The sequence below is a fragment of the Talpa europaea genome (assembly GCF_964194135.1).
Source record: "Talpa europaea genome assembly, chromosome: 12".
NCBI lineage: Eukaryota > Metazoa > Chordata > Mammalia > Eulipotyphla > Talpidae > Talpa > Talpa europaea.
The window spans coordinates 38,807,594-38,834,015 of NC_140079.1; the positions used below are offsets into that span (position 1 = coordinate 38,807,594).

At 43.5% G+C, this 26,422-nt stretch overlaps 1 protein-coding gene across 1 annotated transcript in view; it reads right to left on the bottom strand.

Annotated features, from left to right (window-relative positions):
- The window catches only part of DNMT1 (DNA methyltransferase 1), a gene marked incomplete at its 3' end in the record, with an annotated part of 43,608 nt that extends 17,507 nt beyond the window's left edge, over positions 1–26,101 (bottom strand). The window contains exons 1-19 of the mRNA XM_084249958.1: positions 26,007–26,101; positions 17,275–17,311; positions 16,656–16,763; positions 16,339–16,558; positions 15,652–15,727; positions 14,495–14,573; positions 11,865–11,899; positions 11,406–11,487; positions 9,667–9,701; positions 8,333–8,420; positions 6,631–6,665; positions 6,085–6,166; positions 4,258–4,292; positions 3,917–3,962; positions 3,737–3,817; positions 3,554–3,663; positions 2,490–2,608; positions 1,833–1,925; positions 1,237–1,388 (exon numbers count right to left, since the gene is read on the bottom strand). Coding sequence (XP_084106084.1) covers positions 1,237–1,388; positions 1,833–1,925; positions 2,490–2,608; positions 3,554–3,663; positions 3,737–3,817; positions 3,917–3,962; positions 4,258–4,292; positions 6,085–6,166; positions 6,631–6,665; positions 8,333–8,420; positions 9,667–9,701; positions 11,406–11,487; positions 11,865–11,899; positions 14,495–14,573; positions 15,652–15,727; positions 16,339–16,558; positions 16,656–16,763; positions 17,275–17,311; positions 26,007–26,086 — 1,593 coding nt within the window. The 5' untranslated portion in view covers positions 26,087–26,101. The remainder of the gene's footprint in view (positions 1–1,236; positions 1,389–1,832; positions 1,926–2,489; positions 2,609–3,553; positions 3,664–3,736; positions 3,818–3,916; positions 3,963–4,257; positions 4,293–6,084; positions 6,167–6,630; positions 6,666–8,332; positions 8,421–9,666; positions 9,702–11,405; positions 11,488–11,864; positions 11,900–14,494; positions 14,574–15,651; positions 15,728–16,338; positions 16,559–16,655; positions 16,764–17,274; positions 17,312–26,006) is intronic.
- Positions 26,102–26,422: the final 321 nt, after the last annotated feature.

The window sequence follows — 26,422 nt, forward strand, 5'->3', positions numbered from 1 at the left end:
AGAATTCTAAATCTCTTACCGAATTATTTTTTGTTTTAATCAGAAAATAAATACCCACTTTATGAATGCAACAGCAACAGAAAAGGCATCCAATTTCTCGGGAGGAAAATAACATGAATCAGCAGGGTCTGGTAAGGGTTACAAGATTAAGTGCCCATGTTTACTCCCTTCGTTAGGACAATGACCATCAGAGCTGCTGCAAAAAACACGTTTCTCACAGCAGGGAACTTTGTGGTCAATTCCTCTAACAGAAGACTGCAAGTAATGCTATTTCCATCTTAGAAGTTCTTAGTGGAGAGAACACATCAATCTTGAAAACAACCTTGCTTCTTGAATTCAAGAAAAAACATGAACTAATCTATCCGTTTTTGTTTGATATAGTCTGCCAGAGTGCTGTGTGAAGAGTCCTTTTTCTTTTCTTTTCTTTTTTTTTTTTTTTATAGAGGCATGCTTTATTTACTTGTTTGCTGGTTTGTTTTGTTTATACATGCACTGGGTACAGTCAGAAGCGCGGGAGGGTGAGAGAATTCACCAGAGCCAGAGCGGGGAGCAGAGCAGGCAGAAGGACCGAAGTACACTGCTGAGGGGAGCAGCGGGCGGCAGGAGAGGTCTGCGCGCCATGTGGGACCCTCCTCCGGTGGCCGGGGAGCAGCCGGGGATCGAACTGGCGCCGCAGAGGCCGCAGGCAGCTTCGCAACCCAGCGCTCAACCGCTGTGCCACCAGGGAGGCCCGAAGAGTCCTTTTTCATTTCTACCACATCTGGGTGAAAGGAGAGGAAAGGTTGAAAAGGTACCCATGTAAAAACAGGCAACTGAGGAGATACTGTGCACTCTGTTCCCTTCTGCTGGCAGTAACAGGTGTCTTTTCTGGTAGCTGCAGCAGCTTGATGGGGAAAGAGGCAGCCCACCAATCTCTCCTTGAAGCTATATTCTTTGTGCTTCTAAGAGCTCCCCAAATCAGTAATTTTGAAGCAACCATCTCTATCCTTCTCCTAGTTGGTACATTCCTTACAATAATAGGCATCAGAGACTCCAGGGCCTCCAGAGATCAAACAGCGCCCCTGGTAAAAACCATAGTTACATTCACCACTTATGCACACCAGGGTACAGGGCACATGAGAGTCACAGATCACACACTTGCCACATTATTTTTCATGCAGTCTTCTGATGGCAACACCACCCTGCCTGTGGCAAAAGATCAAGTCTGGATGATGATCAGCTATCGCTCCCTCTCACCTCAATCTTATTGATCAAATCTTCATAGGTGGAGTCAGGGTTGCTCTGCAGGAATTCAACCACGATCTTACTTATGTAGATCTTTTCCTGCATCACACTAAACATTGGTGCATACTCTGGATTGGGATCCATCAGAATGTAGTCGGCAAATGCTGATGAGAACAGAAAACATTTTAAAAAGCAGTTTGAATCTGATGGCAGATATGCAGGTCACAAGGTCAGAGAGGAGTCTATAAAGCTAAGAGAACAGTCAAAAAAAGTCATTCTATACCCAAATTTCAAAAGACACAAAGTATAATCATCCAAGTTAGTGCAGTCAGAAGTGGCCAGTATAAGTCAGCTAGAGAATGGAGACTGGCCAAATGGTTTTCATGTAGCTCATCTCTGGTTTTCGGTCCAGGTTTGAGTTATAAGAATACGACCTGTTCTTACAACCGGCGGGTCAGTTCCAGGGCCAGCTGTGACTAACAGGAGAAGCCGTACCATGTGAGCTTGCTGAAGACTCCTCACCTGAGCCCAATAAGCCCAAGGGGAGACAGGAGCACAGAGGCCCCTTTCAGATGCCATTAACAGTCCACAGTTGGCTATATACTTACAGGTACTAAAACCCATGAGAGCCTTTTCACCTCCATCAAAGCCAGCGATCCACCATTCATTTATGGGACCAAGATTTTTGCCATTAACACCACCTAAGAGAGGGAAAAGAGAAAGTTCCTGAAAGGGAGTGTGAACTAAAGAGCTACAACAACTCACATCAAAAAGTCAGAAGGGCCAAGCAGCACTCCTCCGCCCACCTGAGCTGCTAAATCAGCCAAGCTAGGCAGTCGTCAGAACCATTAATCAAGTCTGCTTACAGATCTTCACAGTGCAGTCTCAAGTTCTAACTTTTAGAGGCAACAGTTTCAGTTGAAATTGTTTTGTCGGGCAAGTTTGTTTGTTTTATTAAAGATTTATTTATTTATGCATACAAGAACTGGGGTGTAGGCCAGAGGTGTGAGGGGTGAGAGGATTCACCAGAGACAGAGTGGGGAACAGAACAGGCAGACTGACCGAAGTACACTACTGAGGGGAGCAGTGGGCAAGTCAGGAGAGGTCTGCTGCACCATGTGGCTGGCCGGGGGATTGAACTCATGCTACAGAGGCTGCAGATAGCTTCAAGGGTTGCATCTTAACCCCTTGCGCCACCAGAAGGCCCAAGTTTTGTTTGCTTTTAAAACACCTGTCCCAAACACACACTGGACCATTCCACTTACCTTCAGAGGATGGGTTGTCATCATATATTGGTTTTGCTGAACCAGAAAAGAAGAGTTCGACATTTTTCTCAATGAGGCCAGTGTCAATTGGGCAGAGGTGACCACGCTTACAGTACACACTAGACAGGCAACAGAGAATGTTTACTATGAACTAGTGAAGGGAAGCCGCAGTACAGAGTTAAGTTCAGACAGGAGGTGAAGGGACTATATTTCATTCCTAGACTTGGTTATCTTTCTGTTTGACAGAACACTAGATCAATACTAGCTCAATATTCTCACCCAAACAGTTTCTTCTCCATTCTCCCACTTGCTCATCAGAGTACAAGTGTCCACAAAGGCAACACCAGAAGATCAGTAATAAGCACAGTGGGAAGACAGGAACTCTCACAAGGGAGTAACTCACTACATCTTCCCAAGGCATGACACCATCAGAACACTGGTCTCTCCAAAAGAATCTGGAGTCATCACCACAGTCTGCAAAGCCATTCAGAATCCAGGCCTCTGATCCTCAATTACACCTCCACTACTTACTCCCTTTTTCCTCATTTACCAATCTCACCTAGTTCTCCATTCCACACACATCTCTGAGCCTTTATACTTGCTGTTCTGGAACATCTTTCCCTGGCTACCCTGTCAGCATCTTCTCTTATGCCACTGAGGCCTTTGCTCAAACCACTTCTTGTCCATTCTACACATAACCTCTTTCCTCCATCTGTTTTCTTTGCTTACCATGCCTTTTACAACAACTGTAACTGTTACTACCAACAAGTATAACATCTGCCTCAACAAAGGCAGGGACAGGGGCACTACACCCTAACACCTGGTGTAGTACCTCACACATCGCTGGCCCTCATGTGAATGACCTTCATGATATGTACAGACAGAAGACTTAACATGTATCATTTTAATAACCAAATAAGTCCCTGCAAAGATCTACTATACTTCCACCAGCTTTGCATTTCTTATCTATGGATCACTAGCAGCTTGAGAAATGTTGCAGGATAGGTATTAAAGAGCTTCACTAGGAAGTGCCCTGTTAGATGAAGCAAAAGTGAATCAGTTACCTGAAGCATGTCAGTTTGTGTTGGGGAAGAGCCTCATAACTCTCAAAGCCAGATTCATTGGCATCAAAGATGGACAGTTTCTCATTTGTCAACAACTGCGGCTCCTCCACCTGAGAAATACCAAATCATTAAACAGAGGCACAAAAGACAGGAAATAAAGGCTGTATATGGAGCTGAACTTACTGCATCAGGGAGAAACTGTTCATACTTTAGTTCTGGGTCATCCAGGTACTGTCCACACTGAAGGCACCTCACAGGATGAGTCTGGGAGGGGGACATGAAATACAAACAGGTACTCAAAGTCAGCTCCAAGCAATCCCATTAACTTTGTACCACCAGGTTTATCCCCAGATGTACATTTACCTTAGAAGACATTACTGTTTTGGTTCGAGCCATTTTCTTCTCAGATCTGGAAACAAAGTACAAAATGGTATTTTTTTTTAATTATTTCAGAACATACCAGATTCTACCCATCAGAAAGTTATACCTAATCCACATGACACAGATAAACACCGACCCTTGCATTAGGGATCAGGTGCTGGGTCACAAGTGTCTCTACCACATGGAGAGGGTCTGCCTCATACAAGCAGACTTATCAGATACAAAGCTAAGGCTACTCTAGCAATTTACAAAAACCCGTTTACCTTCTTTCTAGATAATTTTAATATGACTCATTTAGTATAAAGACAAAAATAAGTTCTTACTGTTCTTTGGATGCAATTTTGCGTCTCTTCTCCTCCTACATAGAGAAAACAAGAGTGAAGGTGTAAAAGTATTCTACATCTGGATAATGCTTCAGAGTTAACAATTTTTTACACATGGTTATCACAAAACCTAGTCAGAGGTAGGGAGGAAGGCAAAGAACAAGTGAAATTGTGCCATCTCCAGAGTCTAAAGTTTGTAATTAAAATTCCTATAAGTAAAGATATATTTTTTTGAGTGACAACTTAAAAAACCACCACCACCAGCTTAGTCCTCCTATACAAGCAGTACTTCAAGGTACGTAACTTGATGAGGATGATATGGACTGAATTGTGTGACCTCCCTCCCACCCCCCTGCCAAACTCACATTTTGACTATATTTGGAGATACTGTTTTAATAAGGTGACCAAAGTTAAATGAGATGGGGCCCTAACAGGACAAAATTAGTGTCCTTATAAAAGGATGAGCTGACTCTTCCCCTCCATGATCGCACAGAGGAAAGGCCTCATGTGAGGACAGAGTGAGAAGGTGGCCATTAAGAAAAAAGGGCTCAAAGAAACTAACCCTATGGCACTCAGACCTTGTCTTCCAGAACTATGAAGATTTCCTGTCTCCAGAACTATGAGAAAACATCTGTTGTGTAAACCAAGTTATGGCAGCCTCAGCAGACTAGCATAAGGAAAAGCATTCATAGAACTACTTTGGGTACAGGAAACAAAAGAATGTATTTTAAACAATTACTATTTTTTTTTAAACAATTACTATTAAAAAACACTAGGGGAAAAGTTGAGGAGGACTTCATAATGGATCAATCAGGCAGACAGCACCTGAGCCCAATGATCATTCTTATAAGATGCCAACTGTGCCTTCTGGTGTGAAGACACAGAAGGACATGACACCTCAGAAGGACTCTGGAAAACAAGACCTGCAACTGATCAAGTCTCCAGACCCAAATACCAGTCTGCAGAGACAGGGTTGGAGGGAGATGTGAAATCTGAGTGGGGTACAAATGGCAAAACTCAAACTCTAAAAATCCCAAAACTCTAGAAATAAGTTGGTTCCTTCCACAAATTACAAGTAAAAGGGGAGAAATGATAGCTGAGACATTTAGGACAAATGTCAATCAAATTCACTTTGTAGACATTGTAGACTGTGACTGTATACAAACAATGGCAACAAACAGAAATTTGAACAGCTAGATTTGACATTACGTTGGACTGGTAATGTGCTGGCATGGTAATGGGACATTTAAGAGTACTTTCCCTTTAGAACTAGTTCATCTATCAATTTCAGTAATATACATGGACTTTGTTCTCATCCAGGAACAAGGGACACTGAGGAGAATGGACGATGAGGTTTGACTGAAAAACCCTTATTGATATATATATTTTTTTCCTTATTGATATTTTAAGGGGATGAGAACATAATGGTTTGCTTATCTCTTATGCCCACTTTTGGGTAAGTCTGAATGGTTCCATAGTTTATTTTTTAAAAGATCACCTTGGGAGGGCCTCCCTGGTGGCGCAAGGGGTTAAGACGCAGCCTATGAAGCTATCCACAGCCATTGCAGCACGAGTTCGATCCCCGACCAGGGAGCTACGCACATGGTGTAGCAGACCTCTCCTGACTTGCCCGCTGCTCCCCTCAGCAGTATATTTCAGTTCATCTACCTGGTCTGTTCCCCACTCTGTCTCTGGTGAATCTTCTCACCCTCCACACCTCTGGTCTGTACCCCAGTTCTTGTATGCATAAATAAATAAATCTTTAAAAAAAAAAAAAAGATCACCTTGGGATACATAAAATATGGGAGAAATGAAACAGAATCTTACCTTTTCATCCTCATCTTTTTCATCAGAAACTTGTGGTTTCACTCTTTCAGGTTCTTTCTCTTCAGGTCTCCGTTTGGCAGCTCTGTTGCATAAACAAATATATACCAAAGGTTACTAGCTCAGAAAAACATTATGGCCAATTTGCATCAAAAAAAGACAAATAATATCTTATCAAAAGGCATAATGTTCAGAATATATGTGGGGAACAGATTCCTCCCATCCAAAAAAGAAAGCCCTTCCATCATGGTGGCTCCTATTTTGTAACCCTAAAACAAGGCCTTCAGATGCCTTGTGTAACCCCTTAGATGTGGGATACTAGAAGCTAAGAAACACATGTGACTCCGTGAAGTAACAGGAGTACTGCTCAAGTGGCGGAGGATAAGAATGGGATCCAGGATCTGATTTCTTATCCACCCCGCCCAAAGTGACCCATCTTCCAGGAGTACCACAAATCCCTGTAAACCTCTACATGGTCATAAGTCTCTAGTTATTTGAGTTTCAGTTACACAAGCACAGCACAGAAGCATAAACATTTTAACGACTCACAGATCTTTGGGTTGACTTCTGTGCCTCTTTTCATCCTGAGAAGGTGAAGCAGGGGTGGAGAGATTAAAAAAAAAAATTAGTCTCTAAGAACAGACACCAACAAAGTATCAGTTAATGATCACAGTGCTATGGAACAGAGAACAGTAGATCAGAATAGATGTACAAGGTAAAGATGGGCTTTCACATTGTTAGCTCATTCCTGAACCAACCCTCCAAAACAAGAATTGACCTGGAGTTAGACTGTATTAAGGGCCAGAAAATAACATTTTCAGATTTACAAGTCTCATGGTCCTTGTCACAGCTACTAAACCCTACTATATGCAGCACAAAAGCAGTCATGGACAATAAGCAAGTGAAAAGGCATGACTGTGTTCCAGCAATATTAACAAAACAGGCCACAGTTTGTTAACCTCTATTCTAGGATAGCTCAAGAAAAGGAAGCATATTACAGTCATTTTGCTTATGTCGCCCAAAATGCTTAACTCCATCTGTCATCTGGTCAAGGGTAAAGACATCACAGAGAAAGACACTGGGATGGTAGGGAAAATAAGAACTTAGAATGTAAAATTTAATAAAGAGTAGCAATTCCCACCTTGGTGAATTTCCTGTTACATGTAGACAATATAGTATCTTTAGTCTACATATAAAAAACAATGTCTTTCTGGCAAATTTAGCTCATCTTCATTAAAAAAAAAATGAACTGATTTCTTAGAAGAATCAACAATATGGGCAAACGTCTAATGTTTGAACATCCGTTTCTACTGAGGCAAACCTGTGTGATCTACAGTTCCTGCCAGTTTCTGCTTGCAGAGAATAAGCAGTCTGACACTGCTAAGATCTCTGCATCCAAACAGATTCTAGGGCAAGTGCTGACAGGAAGCTAAACGATACCTGGGCAGAAAAGGTAAGAGAACAATAAAGTGTCAGAGCAAAGTGGAGGTGACACCAAAAGGATCATCTGCCATAGGACAAGAATGAACACCACATAAAAAAAAATAAAAAAGAATGAACACCACAGTCAATCAAGTCAAAAGTGAGTACACTCATCACCCAGTAAGTCTGTGCCCTTGGGTTCCACTCTAGATCTCAACAGAAAGCCCTGGAGACAATCACAAGATTATCCTAGTTCAGACTCTTAGACAGGGACCAAACTGCTTAAGGAGTTTGAGGGTCCTGTCCTACAGTCACCCCATGGGTATCCTCTTCCCTTGGAGCTCAGGTAGGGCAGTCCTGCAGACAATCTTACTGTTCTGTACTTTTCCTGAGGCTCATCAAGCTCAATGTATATTTTAGAGTTGAAGTGTGTTCACTTAGCTGAAATGTGGAGGCTGTGGGGGAGGGGAGGAGTAGATGTCGGGGAGCTAGACTAAAAAAGTTCAATAGCCTGACTGGAACACATTATCTTGGCTGAAATACATCTAGTCTTCTTAGTGGGGAGGATCAAGAGAAGCTAAATTCACACACAGCTTAGCTAAGGCACATACAGGCCTTTCCACTGCTATGGATGAACAGACAACTAATGCTCATTGTGAATCAGGCACTGCCATTCTGTGGCAACTACTAACCCCCATGAAGGGAATTAGGAAACCTGCCCACAAGAGTAGGTAGGGTTGGATTTGAACCCACAACCTTGCCCTACACCATTTCTCCCAATTAATGGGAACACAGGAATAAAATAAAGTAACAAAGACTCAGTCTTTACTTTCTCATCCCCTTCATCCACCATTTCAGCCTGAACACCAGGTCTTGCTTCTCTGTCCAGTTCTTCCTTAACTTTCTGTTTAGGTGTTCTGTCACAAAACAAAACACAAACAAGCAGTCAGCACAGGGAGCCTGACACCATTTCAAATGGCCCCAACAAGGGCTCACAGAATCTGTCCCAGACTTAGAGCATGGGTGGTCTTTCCCATCTGAAGACAAGTATCTTCACTTTAGTGAAGCTGGAAGGCATATATTACTTTGGAACTTATGATTTCTAGAAATGCCATCAGCAATTCATATGAACAATGCTGAGAGATGAAGTTTAAAACAAGACCAACAGGACTCTACTCATTTCTCTAAGTTGATGGGAATTCTGCCTAAAGAGGAAGGGATAGGCTGAGGCTGGCCCTTCATAGGTTCCAGAGAGCTTGTCTGCATCAGCAACCATGGAGAGTACACTGCACCCCTGGGCTCATGTCTTCACCTCTCCTTCTGCCAGGGCCTTTCTACTGGGTTCTGGTGTTATGCCCACCTTAGACTTAGGCCCAGGTTCAGTATTTGCCTTGTATTCTGCCATCCGAACATACCCAGGCTGGCCAAGCCATCAGACAGATATGGATCAGCCCAGTTGACACAAACAAGCCTGGCTAGCCAAGATCTGCTGACAGCCAGCAAGTCAGACTTGCAAGCTCAAATGCTTACTGTCCTAAGCCAGCTTTGGGGTGTTTTTTACACACCATTTTTTAGAGCTATCAGTAAAGGGCATCACTGCTTATTCATTTAACAGTGGACATTTAGAGTCTCCCTGGTGGTGTAAGAGGTTAAATACAGCACTATGAAGCAATCCGCAGCCTCTGCAGCATGAGTTTGATACCCAGCCAGCCAGGGAGATACCCACATGGCGCAGCAGACCTCTCCTGTCTCGCCCACTACTCCCCTCAGTAGTGTATTTCAGAAGATCTGCCTGTTCTGTTCCCCACTCTGTCTCTGGTGAATCCTCTCACCCGCCCCCCACACCTCTGGCCTGTACCCCAGCTCCTGTATGCATAAATAAATAAATCTTAAAAAAAAAAAACAGTGGACATTTAACAGTGTCCAACAAACTGCTTACTACATGACCACCAGTGAGGAAGAACCTGGGGTGGAGACAAGAATCCCAGCTGAACTCAGTCTTCAGTGTAGTAGCCTGAACTTCTACAGGCAGAAATTGCCCACATCTTACATGTATAGTTAATGCACCTAATGTTCTGTCTAATACATAATTTTTATCAAAACACTTATTTTTGCAACTATATTTTACAATATAAAGCACAAAGGCATGTTAACAATACTTACAGTTCTTTGGTTTGACTTCTGAGTCTCCTTTCTTCCTAAGTGGAGGGGGAAAAAATTGTCAATGCCACTTTGTTGTGATCTTTCTATTATAGTGCCTTATGGAAATAAAATATATGTAAACTGATCTTACAGTCTAGTTGGGAATAAATATTGTTTACCTGGAAGACAATTTTTGGTGGAGTGAAGGCAGGAAATTAGATTCAGAATACAGATCCTGCAGTTGAAGTATTTTACCTCCAAAAATCCTCAATTAACTTGCCTTCAGTAAATGCCAACAGCCTCATAAATAATAACTATATCAAAACTAGGAATCTGTAATAAAGTCGTGCATTGGATGACCCAATTTGGATGAGCGTTCTGTCTCAAATCTATGAGCGTTCTGTCTCAAATCTATCAAATCCAAGTTTAAGGCTCTGAACACAGCTCTACAGAAAAGCACTCAAATTAAATTCAATCTCAAGCTCCACACATTTTGTGAAGACCACAAAGGTTGGTGGTGTTAAGAAAACAAACATATTGCTCCCTACTGAAGGAAGAGATCCTGGGAGTCTGACCATGGGAGGCTATTTTAATCCTTCCCAAAGCTCCCTCTTTAGAGGGTAGTAGTTGAACTAACCCACTAGGATTGCCTGTTCTGAGATGAATTTGAAGTGCATCCTGACTTTATCTAATCTTAACTAGTATCAGGGATGAGAAAGTGATCAATTAAAGACACCCTTCAAGGGGCCTCCCTGGTGGTGCAGGGGTTGAAGTCTCAGTGCTATCAAGCTATTGCCAGCCATTTTAGCCTCAGTTCGATCCCTGGCCAGGGAGCTAACCCACATGGCGCAGCAGACCTCTCCTGCATTGCCTGCTACTTCCCTCAGAAGTGTATTTCAGTAGATCCACCTGTTTTGCTCCCCACTCTGTCTCTGGTGAATCCTCTCACCCCCTGCACCTCTAGCCTGTAGCCCTCTAGCCTACCTTATGTACGTATAAGTAAATAAATTTTAAAAAATTACTATCTTCAAGTATTCCAAATGGTTCAATAATTACCACACATTGTAGCTGTTCCTCCAAATAGATCTGCCTTTAGAGCAAATAGATCTGCCTTTAATAGGTCCCTAATAAAGGCACTCACTACCCATCTAAGTTTATAAGAAACTTCTAATGAAAATCCTTACATGAAACAAAACAAAAACAGGATTACATCACCTGTGACTGTCCACTGTGACTGCCCACTGTCAGTCTATGTCATATAGGACAGAGCTCTCTAATAGCAAAGTTTCTAGTATCAGATCCACTCACACCCCACGCCCTTCTACCACCCCCTTTTCAAGGGCATTGAGGGGGTACATCTGTGCTTCGCAGAACCTTAAACTCTGATTTTTACAAAGGAGCTTGAAGTCTAGTGAACGAACCAACCAGTTCAAGTTAAGAACGCAACTTTACATTTATAGAATTTTAGCACATCATGTGTTTGAAAGTCTGATCTCCGCTAAGACCTTGAAATTGACACAGTAGCAAAGATCCAGATGACTCTCAGGTCTAACATGACTTATCATCATAGTCATATAACCCATCTTCGAGAGAACCACCAGAAAAATGAGCCCGAAAGAAGTTTTAGCTAAAATTAAGGTCATCTTGATATTGAGTGACAGTTACTCTGTGGCCACATGCTTCCCACTCCAAGCCCCTTCTTAGAATAAAACAGGAACTCTGAGATTAAGGTAGAAACAACAAACTTGACCAGGCTGTACTTTTTCCTCTCTTTCTTCCTCCTCTTCCATGTGTGTCCCTGGTTTTACTCTTTCTGGTTCTTCAGGGAGTGGTCCAGGAACTCTGTCAAGCAAAAAATCACAAACCCCTGTGACTTTCACACATTCTTCCCACACAAGCAGTTTCCATAAGTGCCTCCTTTCCTATCCCAAAATGCAAACTTCACCTCAGGAACCCTGAAAGGGACATACTACTTTAACATTTAGTATTAAATATGACCTTTAAATTTGGTTCTGATAACAACTTCCAGTTACCTTCAATTCAATCTAAGGAAATTCTACCCTAATCAAAAGGCTAACCATCTGACCCCAATTCAGCATCCTCATACTATGGCCAACATAACAACTCACTTAAAAGCATTGTAAACTTCAAGAAAGTCATTTCAGTAATCAAGATTACACACTGCACAAAACAAAAAAAGGTATATTAATTATTCTTACGGTTCTCTGGATGTAACTCTACGTCTCTTTTCCTCCTATGTAGAGAGAAGGGAGGAAGAGAAAAAATAATATTCATTTCAAAAGATCAAAATCCAAAAGTATCTATCAAAATATTAAATACATCTGATGATTAAAAAGAAGGTGGGGGAAAGGTGGTCTGGGTTTGGTGAGGAGATCTGGGCAACCATCAGAGATATTGATGGCTTTTTTATGGTGGCAGGACAAGGACTTTGGCCAACCCAGGGGCTGGCCCTGTCTTGTACTAGAGACTGTCCAGGGATGGTACCAAAGATCCTACAGCTCACAGCAGGAATTCTTTATTAAAAAAAAAAATAGCAATAGCAATTCACATCATGAAGTGACGATCAGCTCCTTTCTCAGATGAATACCTCAGTATACTATTTCCCTAAGTTCATGGTATTTGCCATCTCCAGGATATTTCTGTAATTTAAAAGGGATAAAAATACCATGGTGATGAAACAGATGTGTATCTTGCTTGAAGTAGAGGTTACAAGAATCCACACATGCATACATGCATACATACACACACACACACGTGTGTGTGTGTGTAAGAGCTGTATGTGTATGAAATCTGTAGATTGTATCAAAGTCATTTTCCTGGTTTTGCTATTTTATTACAGTATGTGAGATGTTGCCCTTGAGGAAAGCTGGGCAAATTACATAGAACCTCAGTATTACATTATGTAAAACATCTTAAAAATCTGAATTATGTAAGAGTGTATAATTAAAATTCTGCCTCCAGGCTCGAGTTGCAACATCAACTCTTTTCAGGTCTCTAGCTTGTTGGAATGTCCTCCATATTTCAGACTTCCCAGTTTCATAATTGTATGACCCAATTACTTAAAAGTACATATACACACAATCTACTGGTTCTGTTTCTTTAGAGAACCCTGACTACAGATTTTATATGACTACACTATACTAATGTATGTGTGTGTATATACACACACACACACACACACACACACTTATAGCATACATATATATATATATATATATATATATATATATATCATGTGAAAAAATAGAGAATAAACTGAGAAGTACCTGTCATTAAGAAAGGCAAACTAGAGGGTCAGGGAAAAAGGATGGAAGGGAAATCGATACACTGTACATCCTTTGTACTGTTTGGACACTTCACAAAATGCATGTGTAACCCATTTTTTACAACAAAGTAAATTCTCAAGACTAAACTGATGAAAGTTTATCTCCATCTTAGTTCTTATTTGCCCAGCTGAGAGCACAGTCTTGGTTTGGTACTCCAAGGCTTACGCTAGCATATTAAATAAATACTGTTTTTACGAGTGTTCACCCACGAAGTCCCCAAGGCCTCACATACACTGCCAGTGAAATAGCTTCCTGCTTAGAAACATGGCTCTTAGAGTGCTTCCTTAGAAATCAGATGAAAAGGCTCTGAAGCCCCCAAAAGGTTAGACTTTAAGAAACAACTCAACTGGTACATGTAAAAAAAAAAGTTGTTATTACAAGAGTCAGTTGCTTTCACCTATGATGCATTTTTCTCCAACAGAGAAAATGTTCACTGACTTAAACAAACCTCGTCCCTCTGTCAGTTTCCCACTAGAGGGGGTAGTGTAACTAAACCTAACTAAAGTTATGAGTAAAGAGCATGAACAGTGATGTCCAATTTCCAAGAATAAGATAGAAGAATTAGCATTCTTACAACAGGATGTCAAGCTCATCATAATGATACTACTGTGACCCAGTGATCACTGAGTGGTCCCTTAGTTCACTGTTTTTCACATGGGGGTAATTCTGACCCCCAGGGAAAACCTGGCAATGCCTAGAGATTTTGGTTGCCACAACTGGGAGGGGGCAGAGGGCACTGAGTAGTGGTTGGGATGCTGCTATATACTCTTATAATGCATAGCACCAACCTCCACAGCCAAGGATTATCTGGCCTCAAAAGTCAATGTCATGGCTGAGAAACCCTGCTCAGAGCAAACTGTGGATATTCACCTTTACTAGGTAGCAGTAAGGCATTTACTACCATAGATAAACCTAGAGAACCCCATCTTGATTTACACAACTAATCCTGCAGCAAAAATTCAAACTTGATATAATGTGACCATTTGGTGTTATCTAGGTTTGGCCTTTCTACACTTGATCTTAGCCAAAAGGGCGAGAAGCGATTAGGTTTGGTCTTCCTTAAGTCACATGGTACTACCATCAGATTAGTATTTTATGTACTAGAGGCCTGTGGCAAGCCACCAGTTTTCTAGCGTAAGTAGTAAACAGCATTATTATATTACATACAACAAATGTACTAATCTGTTTTTACAGAGAAATTAGAAGTGAGCAAAGTAAAGGTTTAGCTAACATCAAAAGCAAATGCTTTAATCAAATCAGCAGACATGATTTGTCAGCAAGAGAGGGAGGAAGGTAGACAGCAGGCTCTGAAATTATGGGGCTGCCTCAATCGTTGAGCCGTTGAGTCTAATCACCATATATCGCGTATCACCCTGGGTCCAGGGATATGTTCTAATACCTTCTCGGTCACTCCACGTACATTAGAGAAGCCAAGTATAGTCATGATTACCAGCAAATGTGCCAACGAAGGCAAGTTAAGAAAGCTGAAATGCCAGGCCTACCTGGTCTTTTTCTTCTTCATCAACAGTATCTTCCAATTTTGCTCTTTCAGTCTCTTCCTCAGGTTTCCGTTTGGCAGGGCTGTCACACACACAATAAAATCAACTGTTAACTCAGCCAGATGTTAGACCTCCAACGCAAAATGACTTATAGTCCTCCCTACCAAATGCATTCTCTTTAGGACAAATTCAGGGCATGGACGCCCTCTCCCCTCCAAGGATAAGCCCTTGTTGCCAGGATGTTGAAAAAGGCTTCAAGTTTAATGTTCCACTGAATGATGGGTTTAGAATATCTCCATTTTGCAACCCTAAAAAATTGTGGAACCAGATATTAATCAAAAGCCACTAGTATCATGGAAGGTACATTCCATGCCTCTGATGGAAGCACAAAACACCATCTATAAAAAAGTCTCAAAATATAAAGTTGGAACCTGATCAACTCACTATAGGAATCGTGAGACAGAATAACACATTAATCACCACAGAATACAGTCAACCAGATCTACAAACTACTGGACAAATGGTCATTTTGTTCAAATAAATGGCAAGAAAATAAAAAGGAAAGGAGTCTATGATTCAGAAGGCTTACGGAACAAATCAGCAAAATGTGGTTTGTTTGCCACATGTGAGTATGTGAACCTGACAATAAGGAATTGTTATACTTTATAAGGCATGAAAATAGTATTTTTTTAAATATTTTGTTTTTAAAAAGAGACTTTGCTAAGTGTTAGCAATTATAGCAAAGTAAGAATTATAAAGCTGTCAACGAAAGAGACCTCCTCTAAAAATATACTGAAATATTTATGGATGAAATGACATGTCTGGAATTTGTTTCAAAGTAATCCAGTTGGGGGAATAGAGGGTATGGGGGTATAAATGAAGCAATGGGCAAGAGCTGACAACTGCTGATACTAGGTGATGGATACTTGCTTCATTTTACTATCCTCCCTAATTTTGTGTCGACTTCAAGTTTCCTAAAATAAGAGTGAATATAATGAGGCTTCGGAAAGGTTGTTCGTGAACGTCTAATGATCTTCAAGATGAAAACTTATGCAATGTGGAAGTCTGAATTGCTAAGTTACACCCTACTAATTCCATTCATGTTTACCAAAAACAACTGGCCCCTAGAAATGGCGGCTGTCAATTCATTATATACTGACCCCCTTGCAAAATGAGATGTGATGGTGGTCTGCCTGGTAGTTTGCCTTGTAATCCTGGGGCTAGGTGAAACGTCGGCTGTTGAGAGGGAAAAAAAAAGCCACTATGAATAAAAAAGCTCACAGCAAAGGTTCAGTTCTTCAGCATTACCAAGCTAGTGCTGAGAACCAGGTTCTGAGGATTAAGTATCCATCTTACTCTAATCAGCCACCATCTCAATAAAGTCAGCATTTGCACTGCTAGTTTACAGAGCCATTTTACGTGAGCTCTTGAGGAGCCATACCCTGAACCACAACCTCCCCTTGTATCATCAAAAGATGAAGTGGCCAAAAACCGGACCTGAAATCAAGTCCCATGACTACAAACTGGGAAGGAGTTGAGGAATAAATGTTTAGCTTAAATAGGCATATAACTTAGAAGAAATATTAGCAGCGCCTGTTATCTCATGCCTGTTATATCACACCTTATAAGTTTAGCCATGTGTTAGGATCTAATGCTCTATGCTTGGTCAAAGACAATTTAAAGAAGTATACATGTAAGGGAGTTAGGAAGTATGCAGTACTTACTAGATTAGGAAATATATACACAAGAAACAAACCAGAAGTACTGCCCAAGGGTAACTATGGCTCCAAGTATGTCCCCGTACGTGGTACAAGTCTGTCAAAGTTAAACCAGTCAAGAGTTCTTACACTTCGTTTCTCCATCAGACTTGCTTCTCCTGGGTGTGCAAGGCTTGGAAACAGTTTTGGGAGACTTGTTTGCATCCGCCATTCCCACTCTGTGGTTTTCACCACTTGTCTGGCTCCCGTTCTCTAGACATCCATTCACTTCCCGACTGAAAGCATGTGCTCCGTTCTCCAAGGACAAATCTTTATTTAAAAGGGATTTTACTTTAGCCAGATAACGTTCCTACAGCAAGAAAGGATAACATAGAAAGGTGGGGATTCACAGACAAGTTACATAGGAGGATGCATTCTAGAAGTTGTGAAGCTGAGAACTAACTTACCTCCGATAATTCTTCTTTATGCAATTTGGTTTCCAAGTCACATAACTGATTCTTAATTTCTGTTTGCAGAAATTCATGCAAGAGATTCAATTTCTCCTTCACACACTCCTAAGGGAAGGACACAGGTTTAGAAGTCCCAAACTTCCAAACTATTAACTGATGGACTAATAACACAAATAATTAAGCTGTGTGGTTGTATAACAATGACTGACAACAGACAGTACTGCTTCAATCAAAAACTTCACATTCATCAGACCTGTTTATGATGTCTCCATTAAGATCATATTACACCATCTCCAGGGTGGTGAAAAAAAAAAATTGAAGATTAGAGGTGAAAGAGAGACACCTAATAGTGTATTAGAACAAAACTGTACTTCTGAAAACAATGTGACCAGGACAAGCTATAACTCAGAACTGATGGCTTGGGACCTAGTTTTGGAAACTTGTCAACTAATATCAGTAGCATATTAATGTAGCACATTAAATAGAAAAACGATCCAAATAATCCTAAAAAACTTTTTCCCACAAAGACAATTCCACTTAAAGAAAACCTTTTTATTTCATAAAAGCTTTTTATGAAATAGTCACAGTTGGTAATTGATTTTTAAAAGGAGATTACCTTTTCTGTTAAACTATCTCTTTCCAAATCTTTGAGCCTGGGGGAAGAAAACAAGAGAGAAATGCTTGTTAAGTAACTTGCTTACCTGTAAGAATACCACAGTATTAACGAATCTTGGAGATAAGTTTAACATGAGCATCAGAAAAAAATATGGTGGGTCCCACCCCGCGATGTCCAGAAGGCCCTGATATAAATGCTAAGAAGTCATTTTGAGAGTGGTTTTTCTGACGCTGAGAGATGATATAAGAGCTCTATAATAAAGTATGTATTTTATCAAGGGCTGGGAAAGGAGCAGGTCACACCGCTGGGGTCTTTCTGGAGGTTAGGTGAGCCACGGGTAGTAGTCTTCCTGCAGAGTATACCATGGGTGTCAGAATAAGGGGACCAGGCACACAGGATGTGCAAGCAGTCCTCAGTCGATATTCCCAGAGGCTGGGATAGGGGATGGTGTGTTTCTAATGAGAAATATAAGATACTGAGGAGTCAAAGCATCTGGGACAGCAAGGGGTGCCCTCATGCAGGGCAGACGGCTGAAGTTAGAAAGCTGGCTGGCTGCTCATCCTTCAGAATGTTGGTTATCTAATCACGCAGAAGTACCTAACTCTCAAGAGTTTGGCTGGGAAAATCGAGGTCTGATTTGATTATTGAAGATTCGTGTCTTACCTCTTTTGGGGGAGAAGGTGGAAAAAAGAATAAAGGAACAAGCACAGAAATCACTGAAGAAAGGAAAGTGAAGAGGCTGGTGTTCCCAGTATGGGTGCCACCTATGGGCAGCAGGTGAGAACAGGTCGAACCAGCTGAGCGAGTGTCTGTCAGTGAAGAGGTAGAGCCCTGGGCAGGGACTAGGCTTCCACCATCTCTGGACTCTTTATCACCCAGCACCCACACAGATTAGGTACTCAGTAATCACTAGCCCAAAGGGGAGAAACAGAGCACTTCCAAACTGGCCTGTCCAGAGGGCAAGTGTTCAATGCAAAGCCAGAGATCTGAGTGATGTGCTTCACTGGGCCAATGTCACACGGTGGCTACTCCAGGAGCATGCGGACTCTGCTTCTAGTTCCAACTGGCTCTCACTGTGAGCAACTAGTGTCTGTGCCAGGTCCCATTCCAAGCAGTAAACTGGGTGACTACACATAGGCACTATCAGGCAGGGACCTCCTGACTTGATGGGGAGTCAAGAAAGACCTTTCTGCAGAGGAGATACTGAGCCCGCAAATTAAGCGGCAATGTATACTGTATTATATATGTTGTATAATTCGAACTCAAGGAGATTCATAATCAAGCTGTCCAGAAGCACATGGAGCCCCTTCCAAGCCAAAGTCATTCTACCCTCAAAGTAACTCGAAACCTGGGAGAGCCTTACATGAGGACAGCTGCAGAACTGGGCACTCACAGCCAGAGCATATGCGGCTGCAGGAGCATATCTGACTTCTCAGTCACCCTGCTCACAAGACTGTGCCACAGGACACACAGCTCCTACCTTGACGAGCTGGACAGTCCCTTGATTCTAAGGTGATTACAAATGTTAAGGATACAGCTCAATGGACTGAGCCCACCAAGGTACCCTTTTCAGAAATGCCAACAAGTCCTACATCTGGGCACAAGACAGACCTGAGAGCCTAATTCTTTCTGAACTGGAATGCTTAGCTTAGCAAAGAGAAACAAATCTTCAGAATTCAAATGTCTTGCCTCATGAAGAATGGATTTAACTCACATGGCCCAAGAACCAAAGTCAGAGCCCAAGGTGTTGGCAGTGTGGTCTTTCCCCCAGATCCTCTCTGGAATCTGCCCTCTCCCCAGTAAAACTGATGATACCACCTAAATCACCTTTACATTCCCAGTCAGGAAGATCAGAAATGGATGTGAAAGACCAATCAGAATACTCACAAAACAGCGACCATGTGATAGAAGAGCTAAAACCTTACCCACTTCTAGCCTGAGACCCCGTGATTTATCTCTAGTTGCTTCCTTCAGAGCAAACAGAGTAGTCTTACAAGGGAGCTAAAATACACAGAGATGCTATGCAGAAGAAAGGCAATTACAGTTCAACTCTGAGAGACTCCATCAAGAGAAGGGATATTAACAATGTTGGGAAGGAGAGGTATGTGGGAGTGTACAGTCTGCTAGGCGCTGGGCAGAGGAACTGCCTGAACAGAGCAGCAGCGGGGGACCTAGTTCAGGATACACCCAAGAAACTAATACAAGTCAGGGCGACAGAGGTGGAAAGGCAAGTCCAGAGAGAAGAGGCTGGGTGCCAGTCTGAGGGAGGTAAGGAATATCAGGTTAAGTCATCAATTTGCTTCATATTAACAAACTGCTGAAGGAGTCATGAAGAAGGAGGAACCCAAGATATCAGAGCCTTGCTGTGGGAAAACTAATCTTGCAGAAATATATAATATAGATTAGATATGAAGAGATTACACAATATTAAATAACCTTAACACCCTAAACTAGAAATGCTGGTCTGAAAGATGGTTTAGCAGCAGTTGTGGGGATCATACTAGAGAAGTAACAAAGCTGCATTTAACTCTGCTTCTTGTGACTGTTGCATGGGGGTGGGGCTCTCTGATGGTATCTGCAGTAAGCAGGATAACAAGCCATCTCCAAAGATGTCTGTGCCTTAAACCCCACAACCTGTGAGTATGCTACCTTACTTGGCTAAAGTGGCTGTGCAGATGTAATTCAGGTTATAACCTTTGAAATGGAAGTTATCCTAGATTATCCAGTTGGACTCAATTACTCAAACCCTTAAGAGCAAAGAAACTTCCCAGCTGCATTTCAAGAAAATAAAAAAAAAAAAAAAAAAAACACACTACAAAAGGATTAGAGAGATGCAATTTGAGGACTGATTTTGCTGGCATTAAAGAGGGAAGAAGGGGATGCTATCACCTCCAGAAGCTTGGAATGACCCTCAGCTTAGGGGCCTTGGTGTTACAATGGCAAGGAACTGAATCTGCCAACAACCTAAGAAGAGTAAGAAGCAGAGTCTACCCTAGAATCTCCAAAAAAATGCAGCTTTATGACACTACACTTTTAATCCAGCCAGAACCACACCAGATTTCTAACCTCCAAAAAAGATAAGATACATTTTTTTGCTTTATTTCACTCATTAGATTGTGGTAATAGGGGGCCTCCCCTGTGGCGCAGCGGTTGAGCGCTGGGTTGCGAAGCTGCCAGCAGCCTCTGCAGTGCTAGTTCAATCCCCGGCAGCTCCCCGGCCACCGGAGGAGGGTCCCACATGGCGCGCAGACCTCAGCAGTGTACTTCGGTCCTTCTGCCTGCTCTGCTCTGGTGAATTCTCTCACCCTCCCATGCTTCTGACTGTACCCAGTGCTTGTATAAATAAAAAAATAAATCTTTAAAAAAAAAAAAAAGATTGTGGTAATATGCTATAGCCACAATTAAAAATTAGTAGGGTAACAGAAAGTTGAGTAAGACAGCCATGAGCTTTCAGAGTGATATTTCAGGAACAGTAACTATCTAGATAATTTCTAACTGCTGAATAACCATGTCAAGAGAGGCATCAAAACTGAAGGTAGCAATTTCCAGCTGGCACCCCAAATATTAAAAGCAGAACTAGGAGGGCCTCCCCGGTGGCGCAGCGGTTGAGCGCTGGGTTACGAAGCTGCCCGCGGCCTCTGCAGCGCCGGTTCGATCCCCGGCTGCTCCCCGGCCACCTGAGGAGGGTCCCACATGGCGCGCAGACCTCTCCTGCCGCCCGCTGCTCCCCTCAGCAGTGTACTTCATCAGTCTGTCTGTTCTGCTCCCCGCTCTGGCTCTGGTGAATTCTCTCACCCTCCCGCGCTTCTGACTGCACCCAGTGCATGTGTAAACAGAACAAACAAACAAAACAAATAAATAAAGAAATAAACATGCCTCTATAAAAAAAAAAAAAAGCAGAACTAGGAGAAGGACCTAAAGTAATCAAAATCCAAGAATGAAAGAAAGAGGGAAGGAGGGTAATTAGGGAAGAGACTCCTTGGTAGTAAAAACAGCACCACAAAAGTCAAGGATACAAACAATCAAGCAGCAAGATACTGAAGAGATGGAGGACAGAAAGCCTTCTCAACCCTTGCGAGAAGAATGCCTATCAGGAGGACTGGTCACTTGGCACATAAGATAAGGAGGCAGCAGAAGGAGCAAGTCCAGACCATTCTACAAAAAGCCAGGCAAAAACACTGGAATGATAAGCAAACAGCTTTGCTCTACCTGCTATACACTACACGTTGGTATAATGAAAATGGAAATCCACTAGTGACCATGTGAGAGCCAGTGTAGGTGCTACTGTATCACATTTATACCTGTCAGCTCCTTCTTCATAAAATCCTGGCAAAGCAGGAAGTTCCTTGACCATCTTACAGATAAAGCAACAAGACACCAAGATATTAAATAGTTTAGCCACACAGCTACATGGTTGGGGGGAGGGGGAGATTGAACCCCAGTAGTCCTGCACCTCTAGAACCTTATCACAGGGAAAAGTGGGGGGGGAATCAGCTTTGTCCTATTCAGTAGAAGCCACTAAACTAAAAAACTAAAACTTGGTTTAATAACTAGTGAAGAAGAATGCTTTCAAAATTGCAACGGCATTTAATCAGCATTGTACAAAGGAGGGAGCTAGGATCAGTGTGGAAATCTAAGCGTCATTAAAGGGCAAAGTCTAGCATGCAAGCATGAGTCTCTACCACATTCCACATACAATAAGGTAAATGTGCTCTGACAAGTCACCCTTAACTGGGTTTGCAGAGACGGCACAAGGAGTGCACTGACAGAAATCATATCTTAAGGGAAAAGGGGATTCTTTCTGAGCACAGTCTTAGGGATACACCACCTTCAAGTTAGTAGCCACCTTGAAGAAGGAGTAAGCATGATGTGAACCCCTATAGTCCATTTCTAAGTGGTCTCATACTGGTCACTCTGCCTAATCTCAAGCCTGTGTGGCCTGTGAGAAAAGCATAAGATGAGGCAGACCAATAGAGGGGAATTCTGGACTTCAGGTCAAGTATATCAGTCAGTGTGTGGAGCAAGGCAACCGCTGGTTCCAACTTGTTTTAAAAAAAATCGTGGTTTCTACTTTTACCTAAGGGCAACAGGAGAACAGAAGAATTCTATTTTTCAGCACAGAGCTAAGCTAGACAGATAAGAAAAATCAAATGTAAAGTTGTAACTTGTCCAGAAAGGCGAGTTTTAGAAGATTGCAAAAGGGCCTCCCCGGTGGCGCAGCGGTTGAGCGCTGGGTTGCAAAGCTGCCTGCAGCCTCTGCAGCGCCGGTTCGATCCCCGGCTGCTCCCCAGCCACCAGAGGAGGGTCCCACATGGCGCGCAGACCTCTCCTGCCGCTGCTCCCCTCAGCAGTGTACTTCGGTCCTTCTGCCTGCTCTGCTCCCCGCTCTGGCTCTGGTGAATTCTCTCGCCCTCCCACGCTTCTGACTGTACCCAGTGCATGTATGAACAAAACAAACAAACAAACAGGGCCTCCCTGGTGGCGCAGCAGTTGAGCGCTGGGTTGCGAAGCTGCCCGCGGCCTCTGCGTTGCCAGTTCGATCCCCGGCTGCTCCCCGGCCACCAGAGGAGGGTCCCACATGGCGCGCAGACCTCTCCTGCCGCCCGCTGCTCCCCTCAGCAGTGTACTTCGGTCCTTCTGCCTGCTCTGCTCCCCGCTCTGGCTCTGGTGAATTCTCTCACCCTCCCGCACTTCTGACTGTACCCAGTGCATGGATAAACAAAACAAACAAACAAACAAATAAATAAATAAATAAAGCATGCCTCTATTAAAAAAAAAAATTAAAAAAACAAACAAACAAATAAATAATTAAATAAACATGACTCTATAAAAAAAATTAAAAAAAAAAGATTGCAAAAGATTTAAGGTATGTTATAGGTTAAAAAAAAATTAAAGACAAACTCAAAAACTGGCTATACTTTCTAGCATCATTATCTAACTAAAGGAACCAAATGTGCATTTAAAAAAGAAATTGATGTAACAAGTTAGAAGTGACAGAAACACATAAATGAGGAACAGCCCTAATGTTGTCCTTGAGTCTCTATTAGGGCCTCCCTGGTGGCACAAGGGGTTAAGACACAACCTATGAAGCTATCCCCAGCCACTGTTGCACCAGTTCGATCCCTGACCAGGGAGCGACTGGCATGGTGCAGCAGATCTCTCCTGGCTCCCCCGCTGCTCCCCTCTACAGTGTATTTCAGTCAATCTGCCTGTTCTGTTCCCCACTCTGTCTCTGGAGTGTCCTCTCACCCCCCCCCCACACACACACACCTGCCTGTTCTGTTCCCCACTGTCTCTGGTGAGTCCTCTCACTGCCCCCCACACCTCTGGCCTGTACTCCAGTTCTTGTATGCATAAATAAATCTTTAAAAAAAAAAAAAGAAAATTAGCTCAAAGTGTTTCATGGACCTAAATACTGGAGTTAAAACCTACTAAAAAAGAGCCTCCCTCAAAAAAAAAAAGCCTCCTTGGCGGCGCAAGGGGTTAAGCACCACACTGTGAGACAATCCACACACAGCCTCTGCAGTTCGAGTTCAATCCCTGGCCAGCCAGAGAGAAACCTACATGGTGAAGCAGACCTCTCCTGTCTCGCCTGCTGCTCCCCTTGGCAGTGCATTTCAGTCCATCTGCCTGTTCTGTTCCCCACTTGGTCTCTGGTGAATCCTCTCAACCCTGCCCGCCCTGCATCTCTGGCTTGTGCCCCAGCTATTGTATGCACAAATAGATAAATCTTTAAAAAAAAAAAAAAAAACTACTTCCTAGGCAGCTATGAGAATTAAAAAAAAAAAAAGTCTCTACTAGACTTAGGTACCTATTTTAGATTCTATTTCTCCACAAATTTTCATTAAGTCCAACAATACCTCCACTTACAATTCTAAGTTTAAGGAGTGTTGCTGAACACTGTGTTTATGTATTTTTTTGTACAGTGAAATATTTCAAAGTATACAAAAAGCTGTTGAGAGGGTCACATAACAATTTCAACATCCACCACATAGTCTAAAACTACATCTATTGTTGCCAAATTTAGTTCAAGTAGTGAACATAGGGGAATGGTGGATTTAAAAAATCTTGCTTAAGAACATTCAAGTTCATTCAAATGAAACATGTGCTGGCCCAGTAAAACCCCTGAACCAGTGGCCTCTTCAAAATCCTTAATTGAAGGGAATGGATTTGGCAAAAAGCAGATCTCAGCAGAAAGCCACACTTGTTAGCAGTGGACTCCTGTGGTACCTACTCTTAAGACCTCTTGAAAATTAAATGAGATAATGTAAAGTGTTTTATACAATTAGTGATTGAGAACTGAAAAAAAGCTAGCTAGCTACAGTAGCTGTTATCAATGCTAACATGTGAGCCTTTATTGCTGGGTTAAAAGTTTAAAGTTTACCCAGTAGTTTAAATCCCACCTTGGTTATCCCAGTCCAAAGATATAACTTGTTTATGACACTTGCCCAAGGTCATCAAGTCAGTGGCGGCAGAGCTCTGAAGGTCAAAACAAAGAAGGCTGGGTCCTAACTTCTCTGAGTGGATCATGAAATCAGGGGCTCATAACTCCACTGCTATTTTAAGTCATGTTATATCTTGGGGGACAGAGATTCTTCAACAAGACACACCCCCTGTAAATACAGTAAAGTGGCTTGAAACTTAAATACCTGGTAGGGAGACCCAAAAACACCCCACACCACCCCCAAAAGCCCAAAGCAGGACGGGCCTGGCACAACCATAGGTAGCAAGCACAAGGAATTGGCAAAATTGGGTCCACAAACCCGAATGGAAGTGTTCGGGCCTAGCCAAGATTCCTGAGACTAATGCACACCTCACTTGGAATAAGTTTTCAGGAGTATTTGGTGGCCTTCCTGATCGAGAAGCCGGGTCCACAAGGTCTTCCCGCCGACGCATGTGCACAGATTTGCTGTTGCCAGTCCCCTAAGTTAACTGTCGCCCCCTCACTCCCGCCACCCCTACACACACTGGAAACTGCAGCCAGTTGTCCCCAGCAAAACTGCCTTGACACCCATGGCTCATAGGCAAGCACAGATTTGCTTAAAAAAGACCATTCAGCCTTCACGCTGCTCGAGTCCTTGCCCTGCATTGTTTGGTAAGAGTTCCTTCCAGAATGTGACTTCCCCAGCAGTTGGAGATGCTGGAGGGAGCCCCCCAAGGAAAACGGGGCTCGCAAACCTGAGCCGGCCACACCAGGGCGCCAACCGGCAATGTCCGTCTGGGAAGGCCGCCATGGGGCAGGCAGCACCGGGGCTCCAAGAGAACCCCACCCCCGAAAATGCCCCCAAGCCCTTACACCCCCAACAGAGGATCAGGCACCGGAAGTGGAGGCCGGAGTGCCCCGGCCAAGGGGTGTCCTGAGGCTGCGGGCTGCCCACTTCCTGCGCCACCAGACTGGTGGCAGAAGGAGGGCGCGTGGCTGCTCCGGAAAAGGGATGCCCCGAGGCAATCCAGAGCTCACTCTACTTTGAAGTCAGAAGAGACCCCAAGTTTCTCTAATCGCCCAGAGCTGTGAGGGGGTCTTGGCCCATTTTGGCGCCAAACGACCAGGGGCGCGCGACCGGAAGTGCCGCCCAGTCCCCGCCAACAGCCGCTGCGCGCCGCGCCATCCTGCGCATGCGTGCCCGTCTGTCAGCAGCAGCCACAGGCTACCCAGAGGGGAAGGAACCCCCCCACACCCAGTGCCGTGCCACCTCCCCCCCGCCGAGTCCGCGGTCCCCGGCGGCACCTACCGCCTGCGGACATCGTCGGGCAGTGAGATAGCCCGGGAAGCCAGCGTGGGCACTCGGGCAGGGGCTGTGCGGGCAGGCATCTCGGAAGCTGCAGCAGAGCCGGCGACAGCACAGGCGGCCCAGCTTTTCGCGCGGAAACCAACGGGGAGGGGCAGCGAGCGGAGGCGGAACGTACCACCCCAGCCCAGGCATGGGGTAAGGCAGGACGTACCATGAGGAGAGAGGCTGTACCATGTGTGGGCAGATGGAGTGGAGTGGCCCCCTGAGCAGGAGCCACGCATGCGCGGGGCGGCAATGCACCCCTGCGCAGAGCAGTGGGCTCTTCCAAGCTCTGCGGTTTGCTGGGAGCCTGCCTGAGAGGTTCATTCATTCTTCATTCTTTCCGGCTTGCTTGGGTAAAACTGGGCGCATCCCCT